This window comes from Macrobrachium nipponense, chromosome 48, assembly GCF_015104395.2.
Source record: "Macrobrachium nipponense isolate FS-2020 chromosome 48, ASM1510439v2, whole genome shotgun sequence".
Lineage (NCBI taxonomy): Eukaryota > Metazoa > Arthropoda > Malacostraca > Decapoda > Palaemonidae > Macrobrachium > Macrobrachium nipponense.
This window is the reverse complement of record NC_087223.1, coordinates 7,182,849-7,201,187: the sequence shown is the minus strand read 5'-3', so window position 1 is coordinate 7,201,187 and position 18,339 is coordinate 7,182,849. Positions and strand designations below refer to the sequence as shown.

Genomic DNA, 18,339 nt, shown 5'->3' with positions numbered 1-18,339 from the left:
GCGCCGTCCGGCATCGGTGACTAACAAATATTTTATTTGTTTGGTCTCTCAGCATAACTCTTTAAAGGGCGAAGGTCACGTGACTTACCCGGATGCTTGGACAACTTGCCTCTACTGATTCCGAACCAGTCAGTCGGCAGCTGTCAGAGCGCCCGAGTCAGTTACGAACTATGCTGTGGACTTAGTTCGGTTGTTCCAGAGCAATCATTACTTCGTCTTAATAGCTTGTCAGTATGAGTACTGTACATAACCAAAGTCGAGAAGAGGGATAGGTCATACGACTATCCCCTTCTTTTCGTCTTAGGTAACTGCATGACTTCTCTTGAGAAGTCAAGCACAAAGGGATGGGGATTTGTGACGCTCGATTTCGTACCGATCTTCGTAGCGAAGACTCAGAACCCTTCGGTAACTGACGATTGGTTCGAGTCCTTCACAATACCCTCCCTAATGGACTTCACCGCCTCCGATACGAAGGCTATGCTGCTTTGTCCTGTGAAGGCGCGACGGAGCTGTCTGAAGAAACTCGACACCCCAGGATGAGTGTGGACGCCTCTTCATCATTCTCTCTCGTTCCGCAAGAACTTCTCCGTGGCGCAGGTAATGAAGGCAGGCGCCTGGTCCAACCGGACCGCATGCACCTCCTTCTACCTTCGGGATATTGCCCACAGTTCCTTGGATCTTTTTCCTTGGGAACCGTGGTGGTTGCTCAACACGTTGTGTAGTTAACCCAGACCCTCGCAGGCTGAACAGCATCGAGTCCTGGTGTGACCGTAAGAATGGATGAGGAATGAGTGTGTGACTGGCTCCGCTTCCCATCTTTTTCTTCCCTCTACCTCTGGGTAGAGGGACACGGTCGTCACCCTGCTGGGTAAGGACGAGATGCAGGTGAGCTACTCAATAGAGCACCATCCTATCCCTTTCAGTAGGGATAGGAGTAAATATCCACCACTTCCTCCAACAAGGGGGAGGAAGTGGATGCCAATTTGAGACAAACCCATCATTTTATGATTGTCTCTTGCAAACAGGAACAAGTTCTTGCTTGCTGGTACGAAGAGATACGCTTGCCTCTCTCTTAGTACTTGGCCCAGAGGTCTGACCATTGATCCTGCGGTGCACACCCCGATCAATCGGACAGAGGTTTGGATCCCTCCCTTGCTCTTACGACCAGGGAGGCACTCCAGGGTTGGACGAACACCAGTCTGTTCACCAAAAAGACTCAGATTCCTCCCACCAAGAAGTGAGTCTTCCTATTGTTAAAGGACCGAGGGTTTGTATTACGTATCGGAACAAATGACAATTTGTCGAAAATTGCATTTTTCCTAACTATACAAACCTGAGGTCCTTTACATATAATCCCACCTCATGCCACCCCTCACTCTGCAACTTTTTGCATGGGCCTTAAGCAAAAGTGATTCTTCACCTCTCGGGCGCGCAGGCGCGCGCACGATCGGACAAGCAGTTAACTACCGTTCTCCCCTTGTTCGAAGCTTACGACCATCCCAGCTGCCGCTAGTTACCTTCCTATTGTTAAAGGACCTCAGGTTTGTATAGTTAGGAAAAATGCAATTTTCGACAAATTGTCATATTTTCATGTCTCCACCCCTTCGACTCTTAAGGCTTTGCCGTAGAAGAGAAGGTGGTCTCCCCCCCTAAGAAGTCTCGTCACGGGACTTCTAAGGGTCTGTCTCGCTCCGGCGGGACAGGTTGGTCTTCCGCTGGTCCTCCCGTTCCTCCGGGAACGGGGCCTGTCTCTCCTTCCTCAGGGAAGAAGAAGACTGGGACCATGGAGGTACCAGCCACCGCTGGTACCTCCTCTCCCTAGCTACAGAGGTTCCACCTCCAGACCGGGAACCATCTCGACCGCTCGCTTTTGAGCATCACCAAGTGTACTGTCACCTACGGGTGACCATGCAGCCAAGGTCCAGACTGCTGAGTATACTCACCGTGTCAGGACCCAGGCACGGAGCGGAAGGATGGTAAGAGTCGGTCAGGTGACTCTCGCCAGACCGGCGACCATTCTCGCAGCGATCGTCCGGTACCCAGGGTTGGCATGACGTTCCGGTGGGTGGAGGCTGCCCATCCAGCCCTCGAGAGGTTTTGGCCTCAACGAGGACTTGGAAGAGCCAGAGGATGGTATCAGCTGTCTCCTGTCAGGTGCACGCTCAGCCCCACCCAGACGACGGTCGCAACCGACCAGTCTCGGTGGTGGCAGACATTTCGCCTGCCAGGCGAGAGTTTTGTAACCCTCCTCGAGGAAGCGTTCTCTCCACTGCTGCTCCCGCAGGTCCCTCCAGACAGGTGTAGTTGGGCTGTGTTACTACCACAACTGCCCCAACTCCGTCCTGGATGGAGGACCTGTCGGTTGTCCTGAGGAAGTCCAGGAAGAAGAGGAAGGTGTTGTCGTCTTCTCTGCCGTCGTCTTGTACCGCCTCTTCCCCTTTGACTTCCAAGGCCCCCAGCCGAGGAAGAAGAGGTGGCCTCCCCCCCCCCACCACCAAGAAGTCTCGCACAGACTTTTAAGGGTCTGTCCCTCTCCGGCGGGACAGGTGGGTCTTCCGCTGGTCCTCCCGTTCCTCCGGGAGCGGGGCCCGTCTCTACTTCCCCTGGGAAGAAGAAGACGAGGACCGTAGGGTTACCGGCTACCGCTGGTACCTCTGCTCCCGGCTCCAGAGGTTCCACCTCCGGACCAGAAACTGTCTCGGCCTTTCGCTCGCGAGCGCCACCAAGTGTACGGTCACCTACGGGTGACCGTGCAGCCAAGGTCCAGACTGTTGAGTACGCTCACCGTGTCAGGACCCAGGCACGGAGCAGAAGGATTGTAAGTGTCACTTAGGTGACTCTGGCCAGACTTGCGCGATCGTCCGGTACCCAGGGTTGACGTGATGTTCCCACCAGACCGTTCACGTGGTGAGGCTGGGAAGAGGTCCCCACTGGTCACCAGGTCCAGTCTCGCCTGGACCTGGTACTGTGGCACGTTGGGAGGATGATGCTTGCTCTCACCGCGTTAGTGGACGCTACCAGTCACCCGACCATCACTCCCACCGGGACAGGACGGCTCGCACGACTGGTAGCAGCTCCCCTGACGCATGAGACCGACGCTACTGTCCTCGGTCCAGCGCCTCTCTGCAAGGAGACTGCATGCAGTCCTCCCAGCCTACCAGTTCTGCTGGTAGGCAGGGTAGGAGCGCTCATAGCAGTTCCCCTGACGCATGAGACCGACGCTCCGGGAGGAACGAGGTGAACAGGAATGCCCGTGATGAATGCACTTCTTACGGTTCGGCCACGAGCCTGGTTCTGTCTTGGGACCAAACAGATCTTACGCTCAAGTGGTTGGAGGAGATCGTGGGGGACTGGCGAGGACGATAATGCTTTCCTAGACTCACGGAGTTACCATCACCGCTGTTCATGTGACGGTCCCGCTGGACCGCGCACGCAGAGACCGGTGTGGGCTCCCCCTTCAGTCCTCTTGGCATGCACAGCCCCACCCACACGACGGTCGTGGTGGCGGCAGACGTTTCGCCAACAGTACGAGTTTCGTAACCTTCCTCAGGAAAATGTTTTCTCCAGACGGTAACGTTTTCCTAGACTCGGAGCGGCCATCACCGCAGGTTGATGGCTGCCCGTAACCGCTTCTCCAACTTGTTAGTTCTGCTGGCAAGGCGAGCGAGAGTGTCCAATCTTCCTCCCCCATTCCCTCTCTTCCTATGGCTGCGATAGGAATGGGAGGGATCCTGCAGAGCATTCTCCGTAGGATTCTGGGTCGGGGACTGCGTTCCTGGAGGGACCTTTGGGTCCTACTGGACATAAGTCCCCGTCGTTGAGGAAGGATCTTGCCCCTTCCTCCTCGATTTTTACTGGAATCGGGAGGACCACCACCTGATGATCGTTTAGCAAAATTTGGGGGGGGGGGTTGTTTACCGAGCTCTTAAAATTCTTTGGAGTTTCTAGCACTCTCCTAGTGGTTTTGTTTTCTATGATCTGCAAACACTTGGGCAAGACCACGTTCCAGCCTGGATGGACCTGACGGTCCGTCGCCTCTTCCCTTTACTTCTTGGTTATACCAGAATGAAACAAGGAAATAAGAGGAATTCGGTGGAGTTTACTCTTTGGAATTCAAACCCGAGAGACTATGTTTTTTGTTCAGTCCTAGGATTTTACCGAACATACGTCAATCCGTTCAGGGTGGATAGCACCGAGAGTTTGGCTGCCTCTCCAGTGCTACTGTTTTGGGAACATCCAGTTCGGCTCGAACTAGTCGTCTTCGGTATCCTGTTATCACCATAGAAGCCTTCCTTCGGGAAAACTTCACCTTCTCTCTCTTCATTAGAGAATGAAGGAGGTCGGCTTCCAGTCCTTATTCTTGTTCCTTGAATGGAAGAGAATTTAGGCTGGAGGTCTATGTACAGGAACCTACAAGTATAGTACGTATATTTCTCTCGTGACATGCTTCTGTTATCAGTGAATTGTCCGAGGTGTAGGCACATACTGTAGTTAACTCTACGGGTATGTGACTAAGACAAATAGTTTCTTCTCTTAATTGAACAACAACTCGGGACTGCCTGGCAAACCTCCCAAGAGTTACTGGTTTCGGTTTTGAGATACTAGTGGTGTTGAATTACACCTCCACAGCGTTTGCATTCACCGAAACCCGTTTCGGTTAAAATGCAAATGCTCGAACGTATTTTCTTGTGCTCGATGGTTCTAGCCGAACGCATTCCTTCATGGAATGGATTACCTGACAACTCAGGATGACAAGTTAGCGTGCTGGCTCTCCGAGATATTTTGGTCCGGTTTTGTCTCTCCTCCTCTGCGATGATTGACTACCAAATCGAATCTCTGCCCGGCAATCACAGACTTAGGTCTCTGGTTGGCTGGAATTCTCGCATACGTGTATGACCAACTCTACTGTATCGCCTTTTGCCGTTACGAGAATTTTCAGAAGAGATATCTCACTAGACTCATCATCTTTCTGTTTACCTTATGGTAACAGAAGTCTGTAGCCTAGTCTTCCGCTTCATCGCACCTGCCGCTGCGATGACGCAGAATGATTTCTTCAGACATCTCGTAATTCGTAGGTGTGCAATTATTCTTTGTTCACCCCGAATTGTAGATGAATAACGGAAGGCTTCGCCTGGTCCCCGCCCTGCCAGCTCTACTTCCAAAGTAATGGAAATGTCCTCCTTGATCCAGCCCATGAGAAACGGTTCTTCAGGCAGTACAATCCCTGGGTTTTCATTACTGAAGGACGCTCCGCTTTCATTGCAAACTCTGACTTCTCACCGAACAGCAATGAAATAGCGGTTTAGCATTTTCAGTCCTCTGTAAAACAACAGGCATTAAAGCCGTCTTCACTGGTTGGTGTCATCGACTGGACTTTTTCTACGTTCAGAATCTTGAGAGTTAACTTCTCTCAATTCAGTTGTGAAGACGTAGGTCCGCATTCACCTTAGTCTTTCACTGGCATATAGTATTGTTTCTCCTTAGTTGAGATTCAACTACTATGAGAACTTCTGTCTTGCCATCAGGGACCTCGGTCTCTAGAAGGCAATTGACTGTCGTCTGATGGGCGCATGCCTTGAGAGAATCATCATCTCGTCTCCCAACATCGTAGGTGAACAAGATAGACGATTTGTATGGTTTTTCGTCATAACCCTTCAAAAGGTGAGTGTTGTGACTATGTCTCGGATGCATGACTGCTCACCTCACACTGAGCGCAGTCAGTTGGCAGCTGTTGAAGAGTCGGAGACTGTTATGAGCTACGCTGTGGACTTTTTATTGGTTGATCCAGATCAGTCATTACTTTGTCCTATTGGCGTGTTCCTGTACCCATAAGGATCGACACCCACCATGGAGTGTCGGTGTCTTTATCCGCTGCGGAATATTATGAGACTGTGAGAGACTTCTCTGCAGTTGGATAGTCCAGTGGATGGGTGCTTGTCATCACTCCGAAGAATATGTTGGACAGGAAAATATAGATAAGGTCATTGCGACCATATTTATCTTTCCCTTCGGGCCTGCCCACAGGTCCTTGGAACCTCATTTCTTTGGACCAGTGGTGGATGCTTGCAGGTTGTGTTTGCTTACCCAGCTCCTTCAAGAGGACAAGTTGTAACTCACCTATGGTGTGCAGTTGTAGAGGTAAGAAGGATGCGAGAGTGACTGGCCTCTCTACCTTCCGCACCTCGTCTTTCTACTCCTCTTCCTTCGGGTTGAGGATAGGACTCGAACTTACACTGGCTGGTCGGACGATTGATGCGGTAAGCTTATACATAAAGCATCCTTTGTTCCGATATGTATACAAACCCTCGGTCCTTTAACAATAGGAAGGTACTTAGCGGCAGCTGAACCGGTCGTAAGCTTCGAATAAGGGGGTTCGGTAGTTAACTACTTGTCCGGCAGTTGGCAGTCAGTCCAACTGCGAGGAGAGGAGTCACTTTGCTCTCAGCTGCGTTGGTGGATGGACGTGCTGCTCGCCTCTCTGCCCGCTTCAGTCGTATGCTTGGTTTTTTTTCACTTCTTGAAGGCTGTTTCTCTCTATTATGCAGTGTGAATGTACAAAGCCTGCGTAAGTACGTATCCTTTTTTTGTATATCATACTCAGTGAATTTTGTAAGTGATAATGGAATCCCGAGAGCCAGAGAGACCCCCTTGCCCCCCCATCAGCTGCAGATTGTGCCCTGTTGTGGAGGGCAGTAAGCGTGGGGCCTTTCGGTCGTCTGCAGAGGTTGATCCTCACAAACTTTGCACTCGGTGTCGAGGGCGAGAATGCTCTCGCACCGAGCCATGTGATTTATGTGTTGTTTGGTCGGAGGAGCAGTGGGAGCGCTATGGGGGGAGGAAGAAGCCGCGTAAGTCGGCCAAGGAGTCATCGGAGGGTTCTCCCGTTACTCCTTTGGTTACGGACACGTCTTCTTCTTTTCTCCCTCCATCGCAGCTCCCTCGTATGGCTCCTTCCCCTTTGGTGGGGGGGGGGATCTTGCTCCTTCTCCTCTCTCGATCAGTCAAGAGTGGAGTAGGGGGCTAGGTACCCCGATATCCAGTTGTATTTGGGATTGTCTGTTCGGTCGGGGTGGGATCTGTCCTCCCACGGCGAGGAGAGACCCCCCCCCCCCCCCCCTCTTACTAACCGGACTCTGTTTCCTTCCTCAGACTTGCTTGCCACGGAGGACGATCTCGGCCGTGCCTGGTACTCGCTGGGGCTCCAGGGGACACCGAGTGTGTGGGGGCTGCTGAGTCATTTAGCGAGAGGGACCATGCCTGTAACTCACGGCCCGACCACCACAACAACCGCGGCGGTTTCCACACCTCACCTGGTGTACACCCTGCATATAGCCATGGTTACCCCGACAGCTGCTGTGCAGGCGCCGCTGCCAGAGGTGAAGAGGTTTGCCTTGTCGCCGCTGCCTGGGTTTTCCGCTCTTGCTCTAGCCCCTGACTTCCGGTGTTCAAGAGCTCCCCCCTGGACCTGCCTCCAGTACAGAGGATGCCGCTGCTTCCTGCCCCGCCTCCTGTTCCTGACCTGCCTGCCGCTCCAGTTCCAGTACCAGTTACTGCCGCCGTTGTTCCTGCCCGTGGTGTTGCTGCTCCCACCCCAGGCCCTTCCGGACAGGTGCAGTCGGGCCCTGTTGCTTCGGCAACTGCCCCGGCTCCGTCCTGGATGGAAGACCTGACGGTGGTCATGAGGAAGCTGACGAAGAAGAAGAAGAAGAGGAGGAAGGTGTCGTTGTCGTCTTCATCGTCGTCTGCTGCCGCTTCCCCTTCATCTTCTAAGGCCCCACAGCCGAAGAAGAAAGTAACCTTCTTCCCCCCCTAAGAAGGCTCACCCTGAGACTTCTGATGGTCCGTCCCACTCCGGTGGGACAGTTGGGACTTCTGCTGGTCCTCCTGTTTCTTTCGGGAACGGGGCCCGTCTCTCCTTCCGCAAGGAAGAAGAAGACGGGGACCGGAGGAGTGCCAGCTAACACCGGTACCTCCTCGCCTGGTGCCAGAGGTTCTGCGTCGGCGCTGGGTACCGTCTCGGCTTCTCACTCGCGAGAGATACCGAGTGTACGCGGGTGACCGTGCAGCCAAGACCCAGGCATCCATGTCCGCTTGACGCCAGGATCCAGGCACGGAGCGGAAGACTGGCGGGAGTCGTTCAGGCGACTCCCACCAGACCAGTGATGCCGGTACCCAGGGTTGACGCAACGGTCCCAGACCAGTCGCGGGCTGAGGCGAGGAAGCTGTCCCCTCGGTCGCCTGAACCAGCCTCGGTTCTGCTGGTGGGCAATAGGTGATCGTCAGGTCTACCTCTCCTATCCCTTCAACTTGCTCGGGCTACACCGGGAAGAGCGAGGTGACCAGGAGTGATCGCGAGGGGCGCATTCCTCGTGATCCCGCCACTACGCCCTACGAACCTGGCACGGTCCTAGGACCTACCAGATCGTACGCGCAAGTGGCAGGAGGAGACCATGAGGGGTCTGTTGCGGTTCCTCCTTTGGAAGGAGGGTCTCAGGAGGCGTTCTCGCTAGAGGTTATTGCGCTGATCCGTCAGCACAACGACCTCGGGAAAGGATCGCCGCTCCCACCATCCGAGCCTACATCGGGTTTGGAGTCGTTCTGGGGACCCAAAAAGGAACCCAGGACGACGGTGGGTCTGCCGCGATCAGCCTTGGCCGACAGTGTGCTTAGCCAAGTGGACGATTTCGTCTCCAGACAGGAGGGTTCGCTTCTGTCCAGCAGGTCGACCAAGCTCCTTCACCCACCTCTACCGCGACAGAGGCGTTTCTACGTCCCTCCGGAGGACCCTCTGCCGCCCAAACAGGTTAACCTGGAATTAGCTAGGCTAACTCCGGGGGTGTCTCTGCAGCAGCTCCTGTCGCAGAACCTCTGGTTCTCGCAGCAAGAGGCACTTGCCTGGGAATCTACCGCTATGGCCGCATTCCAAGCAGTCTCATGGATAGACCTGTGGTCCCTCACGGTGTCTAAAGCCGCGGCCTCCTCGGGAAACATCACTCCTGAAGGGGACCCAGCTTTTGTGAGATTGTGCCAGTCTGGAGGTAGGGCCATCTCCTACCTGGCCCACCAGACAGCTAACCTGTGGGCCAACCTGGTGCTGAGGCGTAGGGACGCTGTCCTCACCTGAGTCACCAGGGCTGGGCGAGAGGCGGGCTTGGGTCTTCGCAACGGACCGGTGTGGAGTTCCTCTTCTCTCTTCCCCAGAGAGATAGTGGACGCTGCGGTGGAACAATGGTGCACTGACAAGAGTGACCGTTTAGTCCACCAGGCAGTCTCAAGGTGTCTGGGCAACCTCGAATGACTGCGGCTAAACCCAAGAGGTTATGCCGCTATCAATTTCCTCGTCGAAGCCGAGAGGAAAGGCTCTGCCTTCGACTTCTTCGGTAAGGAGTGACTGTAACCAGCCCTCCTCCCTGGCCTCCTTCTCTCGAGGAGGAACTGGGAAGAAGAAGTCGAAGAGAGGAGGGAAATGCTAGGGACGGCGTTCCCCCTCACCTGCTGCCGGAAGTGGGGGGGTGCCTGGCGAGCCATTGGGCAACATGGCAGCGCTTCGGAGCGGAGACCTGGATAGTGAACGTCCTTCGAGAGGGATATTTACTACCCTTCGAGTCTCGGCCACCCCTCACCTCCAACCCGGTCCATCAGCAGACGTACGTTCCTGGTTCGGCCAAGGACGCGACGCTTTGGCAGGAAGTAGAAGCCATGCTGAGCAAACGTGCTGTGGAGATCGTATGGGATCAATCGCCGGGCTTCTACAGTCGACTTTTCCTGGTGGAGAAGTCCTTGGGCACTGGCGCCCGGTGATAGATCTCTCTCCCTTGAACCGATTCGTTCGCCAGACTCGGTTCACAATGGAAACGGCACGGTCAGTGCTTGATTCCATCAGGGAGAACGACTTCATGCTTTCTGTGGATCTGAAGGACGCGTATTTCCAGATACACATCCATCAATCCTCCAGGAAGTACCTCCGCTTCATCCTCAACGGGACGGTGTACCAATTCAGGGCACTTTGTTTCGGTCTCTCAACCGCCCCACAGGTGTTCACGCAAGTGTTCACACTGGTGTCGGCTGGGCCCACTCGGTAGGGATACGTTTTCTGAGGTATCTCAAATTTTTCCTGTGGCTTTTTCTGTTCCTCCTTCAAGGGGTTCAATGTGGGTTCAGGCTTGGTTCCGGGGTTTCCGGGAGTACTTCCTTCCCTCACTTGATCATTATAGCTTCAGGAGCGACTTCTTTGCTCTTGCTTGCCCATGTAATCTGGCCAGGTGTCATCATAGTCACTGGATGATGCCAGGTTTTGCAGTCTAGCAAGACTGATTCAAGGTTATGTCATCGTCTTGGTTGGTACACGTTTGGCACAACAACGTGTGGTTCAGTGGTTGACCCGTGGGAGTGGGCATTCATCGCCAAGGTATATTCGGCTCGGGTGTAATGTTATTGTCACTGGGTAGTGAGGGTATGCGCAGTCGAGCGAGACTAGCTCAGGGTTATGTCACAGTATTTAGTATTTAGTTTGTAAGCGATCTGCAGAACTGGTGACAGTTTGTCTTGTGAGGGGGGAGGTGGGACAGCAGTCGGACAGGTGTTAACATCATCGTTTGTGAGGGGGGGTGCGGGATTGTGCAGTCTATTTCGACTTGCTCAGAAGTTTATCATCGTCTTGTTGGTATATTGTTGCGCAATCGGATCGGTATATCGTTGCGCAAACGGATCGGTTGACTTAGAAATGATGGGGCCATGTATGTTGTTCCGGTGTGGTCGGACAGGTCTGACAGACAATACCTTTAGAAGAGAAAATCAGGTATTAGTTGTGGTTTTTTGTTTCTCCAGCGAAAGAAAGCAAGTATAAACGGATGGTGGGCTTTGTCCATTCTATCTTTCTGCAGTCCAGGCTCCAGAGGAACCTCACTCTTAATTCAAGCAGTGTTTGATATGTTGTATTCAACTAAACCAGAAGTCTCTCAAACATCAAGTAAGCTGATCTGGTTTCGGCCGAGTTGGGCAGCTTTTGGCAAAGACAACTCTAAGCTAGCTTCACTTATGGGGCCGAGTAGATTGAATTCAACCTTGCTTCCTAATCGGAAGTGTTCTGTATGAGGTAGCAGGTAACCCTTCTGCAGGTGTCTGAGTTCCACTTTATAAATCATTTGAGGCTCCTTTCTCTTTGGGTCCTTCGTTGATTTGTGTGGTAGGGGTTGCATATCGTGAGGCTTACATTTGGAAGACACCTTTCACAGACAACCAGTTGGAGGCTTGTCCCACTCTTTGCGTATGTTGTTAGAGTTTATGGGTGTTTCTCCAATCCTGGACTGTTTGACAACCTCATCACTTCGGTTTCAATGGGGTTTGCATACCAAACTAACTTTTTGGCTGGCTGTACTACGTTCTTGTCAAGGTCCGGACATTCAGAAGAGGGTTCTGTTGAGAGTGTCTCTTACGCTCAGCAACAGTCTTTTAGAAACGAGATGTCTCCTCGATGGTCATTTCCTGTCGTCTTCGTCATAAGTAGAGTCGCAGCAAGTATTGTTGGACGATTGTATAGCAGTTGACAGATCTCAAATGTTGCTGTGTCCGGTTTGAGCTCTCAAAGTTTATTTGTCTCGTACTGTGGAACTTTTACCTTGTCCAAGAATCTTATTTGGTTGCCCCTAGGTGTCCATCTTGTTCCATTTCTAAAGTACAGTTAGTTTCTTTTGCGAGGGATTTTTAGTGAAGCTCAGTTCTTCATCGCTTTCTGAGCCTTTTAGTTGGGGGCTTTGCATCCAAGGGCACAAAGTATTGCAGATGGCTACCCTTTGGCTTTCAGGAGGAATTTTCAGTGTCGGCGATCGTGTAGGCAGTTATTTGAGAGTTGGTTTGGATTTTCACAACGCTCTACCTTAGGGATTTTCAGTTTCTTCAGAGAAAGGTTACTCGCTGGGCCCTGTCGTTGCGGTAACTCAGCTTTATAGTTGGCTTGGTAGAGTTAGGAAGTTAAAAGATTAGGTAGACAGTGATAGTCTAAATGAATTAGAGTGTTTCTGTTAGTCAAGCTTAGACTGAGTGTATTGTTCCTTTAGGCCCTTGAGGTTAGGCAGATCCCAATGGTCATGTTGGAATAACTGCAACTTCTTCAGCACAAGTCATCTGCGTCAAGGAGCAGTAGCGAGGTCCTGCACACTCAACATCTCCTCCATACATGAGAGGCTAGATAGCTACATGGGAGGTTCACCATTTCCCCTCCATACATGAGAGGCTAGATAACCACTTGGGAAGTTCACCATTTCCCCTCCATACATGAGAGTTATAGAATACCACATGGGATGTTCTTCAGACTCAGGCGGTACCTTGGACTCGGCACCGATGGTATGGTACTTCCTCTGCAAGTATCCTCACCTACCGAGTTGGACGACCAGGTGAGGAGATTTGTTTTTACCTCCATGAATAAGTATAGCTTACCACATGGGAGGTACTTCTGACTCAGAGAGTACCTTAGACTCAACACTGACATTGAAGTACTTTCTTTGCAAACATCCTCACCTCCAAGTTACATGTCTAGGTGAGGATACATATATTTATACATAGTAGGTTGATTATGAGTTGCCTGCGTATGCTCCGTGGTCAGGTCAGGCTGAATTAGATTGATCCAACCGCCATCAAAATTTTGTTAATTGGGCTAATTCAGGTGTTCAGGGAGTGTATTGCAATATGAAGTTTTCATAATAAAACTAATATTGTAATACTTACCTGAACACCTGAATGATTCCCACCCTCCTCCCAATTTCAATTTGATAGTGATTGATTTAATTGAGGTGACAGGCCTCTGGTGGCTGGTATTTGCAACAGCATTGCCAACGGTAACACAGGTAACTCATTTGACTAGATTTTACCTGCAGCGTTGGTAACGCTGGCAGTTAAAATTACCCACGTAGTGGGTAAATATGTGGGGATATAGTTTGGGCTGGTCAGTGACCAGGGCTAATTCAGGTGCTTTTCAAAATGTTCCTGAAACGAATCAGGCAAACGTCATCGAACTGCTCAAGCATATGACCTGTGTAAGCCTTTTCGGGGTGTCTCTTTTCTACAAATGATTGCACTTTATGAAAAGCAGCTAGAGCATCCTTAATTTCTGCCATTGTCATAGGGTCCTCCTCCTCCTCCTCCTCGCCACTACTAGAGAACTCTTCTTGAACGACTTTATGTTGCATGGCCTCCAACTCCTTCAGGTCATCCGTCGTAAGCGCCTCTTGGTGCTCCTCGAGAAGGTCATTGACAACCAGCCCCATGGACTTGCCGAGTGCAACGATCTCGTCAAGATCTGGTTGCGAAACAGTTTCAGGATCGTCAACTGTTTCTGAATCTGCATCAGCTTTGCCCACGTTGAATCCCTCGAAGTCTTGGGCGGATACGGCATCAGGCCAGAGTTTCCTCCACGAAGAGTTCAAGGTTCGCCTCGAAACCTCCTGCCAAGCTTGATCAATGAGTCGGATGCATATCATGATATCAAAATGCTCCTTCCAAAATTCACGCAAGGTGAGGTTTGTGGTATCAGTGATGTCGAAAATGGCGCTGGCCTTCTGGCAGATTGCAGTCTCTGTTATCGTATCGCCAGCAATTTCCTTGTCCTTAATCCATACGAGAAGCAGCCTCTCTATCTCATCATGCACGTGGCTCCTTTGTTGGAAAAAATAGTCAAGCTCTTGGAAGGTGTAGCTGCTTTGATGGTTTCCTTCTGCTTAAGGATGGTGCCTATTGTAGACGGACTTCGGCCGTATTCCTTAGCGATCACACTCAACCACATGCCAGCCTCATACTTCTTGAAATCTCCATCTTCGTCTCCATAGAAAGCATCCTCTTCTTTCCGTGAACTTCAGCAACATTCTTGGGACCCATGGCTAATAACGTAATTACTTAAGTTCACACACAACATGATAAAGTAACTTACAGTACAACGAAAGCGAAATCACTAACATGAATTTACATTAACAAACGAAATCTAAGTGAACGAATGAATTCCACGTAAGTACGATAACGCTGCCAAAACGAAATGGTCGAGGAAATCCCTTACGTAGATGCATGGTGGGATAGATGCTGACCAATAGGAGAGCAGGATCTTACGGCTGTAACTAGCATCAGGAACCAATGGGAGAGCGGGAGGATGGTGGCCCGGGCGAATCTCAGACTTTACAGTACGCCCTTTCGCAACCTGAATTATTTTCGTACACAGAAGCAAAAAGATCTTCATCTTTGCCTTCGTAACTTGAATTTTTCGTAAGTTGAGACTTTCGTATGTCAGGGTACCACGGTATACCTTTTTTGATGCAGGTGGCAGGGGTGCACCCAGACATTGTGAACATGTGGGGCTTAGCCCTGAGCCATGTCTAGGGCTCCCCCCCCCCCAGAAAATTTTGGATTTCTTAGTTGCAATTTCCTGCATTCTAGTAAATTTTAAGGTGACCTGCTGGACATTGGCAAATCCTAGATCACTTCTGATTCATAGCCTACATTTTCAGTTGCAGGGCATGCACAAGACCCTACTATTCAACAGACAGAATCAATAACCATTATAACTATTAACTTCTAGAGATTTTTATGTAAACTACAAGGACAAAAGAGCCTTATAAATGTTAGACTAACTTTCAGTAAATTCAAAGTAGGATAGCAGGTATGGATTGTTTGTTTGTTAGCTTTTTTTGTATTTTAGAAGTGATATGCTCACTGTACTTAGCCAATAATAGGCCCATGATTTTGTAGCCAAGTCGTTATTATTCATGCTGTTGCATGTCCTTTCCACTAGATGGCAATGAAAGCGCAAGAATGAAGACCATTGTTAACTAATGTGTTATAACACCTTTGTAGTAATTTTTAATGTAGTTTATAGGGACGTAGTGTCAGGGTTGGCATAATTTTTAAAATCTTAAAAAGATCCGGGGCTTTTGAAGTGAGATTCAGGGTTTCAGTGCCCAAAGGGCTCCCCCCCCCCCCCTCTCCACACATTCTAATTTGTTATGCCAATTGATGGCAACTGGGAATACAATGCATATGAGTTTTTTAAGGTGTAGCAATTACTGTCAAGTAATTCACCTCAACCACCGAGTGATTAGTAGTTAAAAAGTCTTCACATGCTCTAAATAGTATACTGATAGTATTTAAAATTCATACACAAATTAATGTCTGCTAAATCATCCAAATTAATATAAGGACAAGATTTGCTTTGGTCAGACTACAAGCCACCTTTAAATGAAAGCTTATCTAATTTTGGACATTGTAAAAATATGCTTTAATTTTTCTATTTTTTCTTGCAGATAGGGATCCAGTTGTCTATAATATCAGCACACAAGTTGGTAGAACTCTACCGTCTGTTTGACGCTGCCGGGGGAGATTACCAGGCGAATCCAGCAAAGAATTATGCCAGTAAACCACAGCACCTTGTCCTTCTCAACGGTGTCACGTAAGAAGCACGGCTATCAATCGTCCCCGGGGGGCTAATGTGTAATGCGTTTCCTATAGCTCTTGACAACAAAGATGTTCAGTTGTTGTACTTTATTATGCCATGATTCTCTTCCCACTGTCAACTCTTTCAAGCAGGGCCTATGAGTGACTTACAGTTTACAGGTCTGGTTAAAGTACATTAGAATGATCATAAGCACATGACTATCAGGAGATAATTGTGCTTTTGTGCTGCAGAACTTGTGAAAATACAATTGCATTTGCAACTGTGTTTGCTGATGTCTATATTTAATTTTTTGGAGCAAGTACAACTTTTTTTGGTCAGTTTTAAACCCACTGCTGAACAGTTAGATTTTTATTCTCTGAAAGCAAGTACTAGTACAGTACCTCAGCAAAAGAGAGGACCATTTAGTATATTAGATATGCTCCCATTATTTTTGTAATACCTTTTCATTTTTCTGAACCTGTTGATGTATGCTCATGTATTTATTTAATTGATATAATTATCTTTGTAACTGTGCTATACTATACTTTTCCTCACATAGTCTTTCTGTTCTCTGAAGATTGCAAAGCAAGGTAGTGGCCTTTTTGTTTTTGTTTTTTTAGATGAGTGTAATTCACTTTTTTATTAATTTCTTTTTACATACAACCTTCCTGGAACTTACCATTTATTTGTTCCTACATGATATCAAACCCTTGGTCCTTTACATAAGGAATTAAGGAATTACTTTCAGCGTAATGGAATACAGCCATTAAATTCTTGAACAAGGTGGGTTAGGCAGTAACTACCGTCTGATAGGTGGGTAGGCCCGCCTGCATGGATGTAAACACTCCACATTGCTTTAGGCCGTCTTCCAATGAAGATGTATGTTTGTGAGCTCTTGCTGACTAGCCATTAGTTACAATTTTCCTAGTGAGATCTTTAATTTGGTATAGGCATACTGTGTTTGATATTAATAATTAATTGACTTTAATAATTACAGTGTTCCCCCTCCTGTATTCGCAGGGGATAGGTACCAGACACCCATGCGAATAGCTTGAACCCACGAATAGTTAGAACTCCCCTCTAAAAATGCTTACATCTGCCTATCTTGAAAGTTCAAATACCAAATGGATGCTTAAAGTATCATCCTACATCAAATATACCATTGAATTGGTATTAGTTATATAATTTCAAAGTCAATTGAAACATTTTACCATTAGAAATATACTATAACCAGCCAATAAAAGAGAGAGAGAGAGAGAGAGAGAGAGAGAGAGAGAGAGAGAGAGAGAGAGAGAGAGAGAGAGAGAGAGAGAGAGAGAGAGAATTGTATAAGCAATAATAAACCAAATGACTCAACCGAATTTTACCATGCCCTTTGGTGCGTTGCTTGCCAGTCTAAGCAAGGTTGATGGCTACCCATAATTTGCTTCTCCTGCTAGTTCTGCTAGCAAGACGAGCGAGAGCGTCCAGTCTTCCGCACCTATTCCCTCTACTTCCTATGGCTATGCAGGGAGGGGCGAGGTGAATAGGAGGGATCCTGCAGAGTGCTCTCCATAGGATTCAGTGTCAGGGGACTACATTCCTGGAGGGATCTTAGGGTCCTACCGGACGTACGTCCACGTTGTTGAGGATGGATGTTATGTTTAATCTGGAGACTGTCTCCCTGACTTTTTTTTGTCCTTTGGACTGATTTCAATTCGCAGTTCCGTAAGATTCTTGTGCATTTAGGACTGGTATTTATGCCCGTTCCTCCTTGATTTCCACAGGAGTTGAGGAGGGGGCCCCACTCCGATGATTGTTTGACGAAATTCGGGGGTTCTCTCTGAGCGCTTAAATTCTTTGGAATTTCTAGCACTTTCTTAGTGTTTTGGTCTTCTACGATCTGCAAAAACTTGGGCGAGTCGAGAATTTCTGATAATTGTCACTGCAATACCCAGGAATCTTGCTGAATGTTCAAATTCCTTGGAATTTCTGGCATTCTTAGTGTTATGGTTTTCTATAATTTCCGAACACTTGGGCGAGACAGGCATCCCTGGTAACTGTTATTACAAAAAACGGGAGTCTCACTAAGCCATTAAATTCCTTGGAATTTCTGGCGTTCACAGAGCGATTCGGTTTTCTGTAATTTCCAAATACTCAAGCAACTGGCATTCCCGATAAGTATTACAATAATCGGGAGTCTCACTGAGCGCTTGGATCCCTTGGTTTCGCTGGCGCTCACCAAGTGCTCGGCTTCATCATATTGCCGAGTACCAGGGTGAGACAAGACTCGCCCGACGATTGTCTTACTAGAGTTAGGTCTTCTTGCCGAGCGTTGGAATTCTTAAGAATTCTAACGCTCGTTGAGCACTCACTATTACGAGTGCTTGGAACTGCATGCAACACCTTCTGGGTGAATGGTCAAGTACCGTCCTCATGTATTGGATTTTAGGGTCCGAACACAGGAAAGCAGACACAGAATCCCTCTTTATTCTTCTTCTTGTTGCATCAGCCTCGAAGGAGAACAGTTAATTGGGAAGAAGTGATAGTGCTTCATTGATGATTACCACTCATTATTTTGTACTGGTGATCTGCTCAGCTCACTCGACTCACCTCGATCAGACGGCTCTGCCAAGCCGAGTGCTCAGCTCTTAACGAACAAACTCTGTGCTCTTGATAGGTGTGGTTCTTTGCCATGACATAGCACCCTCCCTTCCCATGTTGCAGCAAGTTTTCCCGGGGTCATCGTCTTTCGTCTTCGTCATCTGATGCCTCCTAACCTCCCTCTTCAAAGGGTTCCATGTCCTAGAAGAGGAAGGTATTCTCCCCCCCCTTAAGAAGTCTCGCCTCAAGACTTCTAAGGGTCTGCATCCTTTCCCTGGGGAGGAAGTAATTGGCTGTCTCTTCGGCTCACATACTCCTTCCGGAGCGGGAACCTAGAAGCTACC

The 18,339-nt window shown here is 49.2% G+C and overlaps 1 protein-coding gene across 4 annotated transcripts in view; it reads left to right on the top strand.

The window, feature by feature from the left end:
• Nucleotides 1-18,339, top strand: part of LOC135205021 (mediator of RNA polymerase II transcription subunit 25-like) — a 95,137-nt gene that overhangs the window by 43,052 nt on the left and 33,746 nt on the right. For all 4 annotated transcript variants that reach the window (XM_064235276.1, XM_064235275.1, XM_064235277.1 and 1 more), the window contains exon 5: nt 15,282-15,427. In XM_064235276.1, coding sequence (XP_064091346.1) covers nt 15,282-15,427 — 146 coding nt within the window. The remainder of the gene's footprint in view (nt 1-15,281; nt 15,428-18,339) is intronic.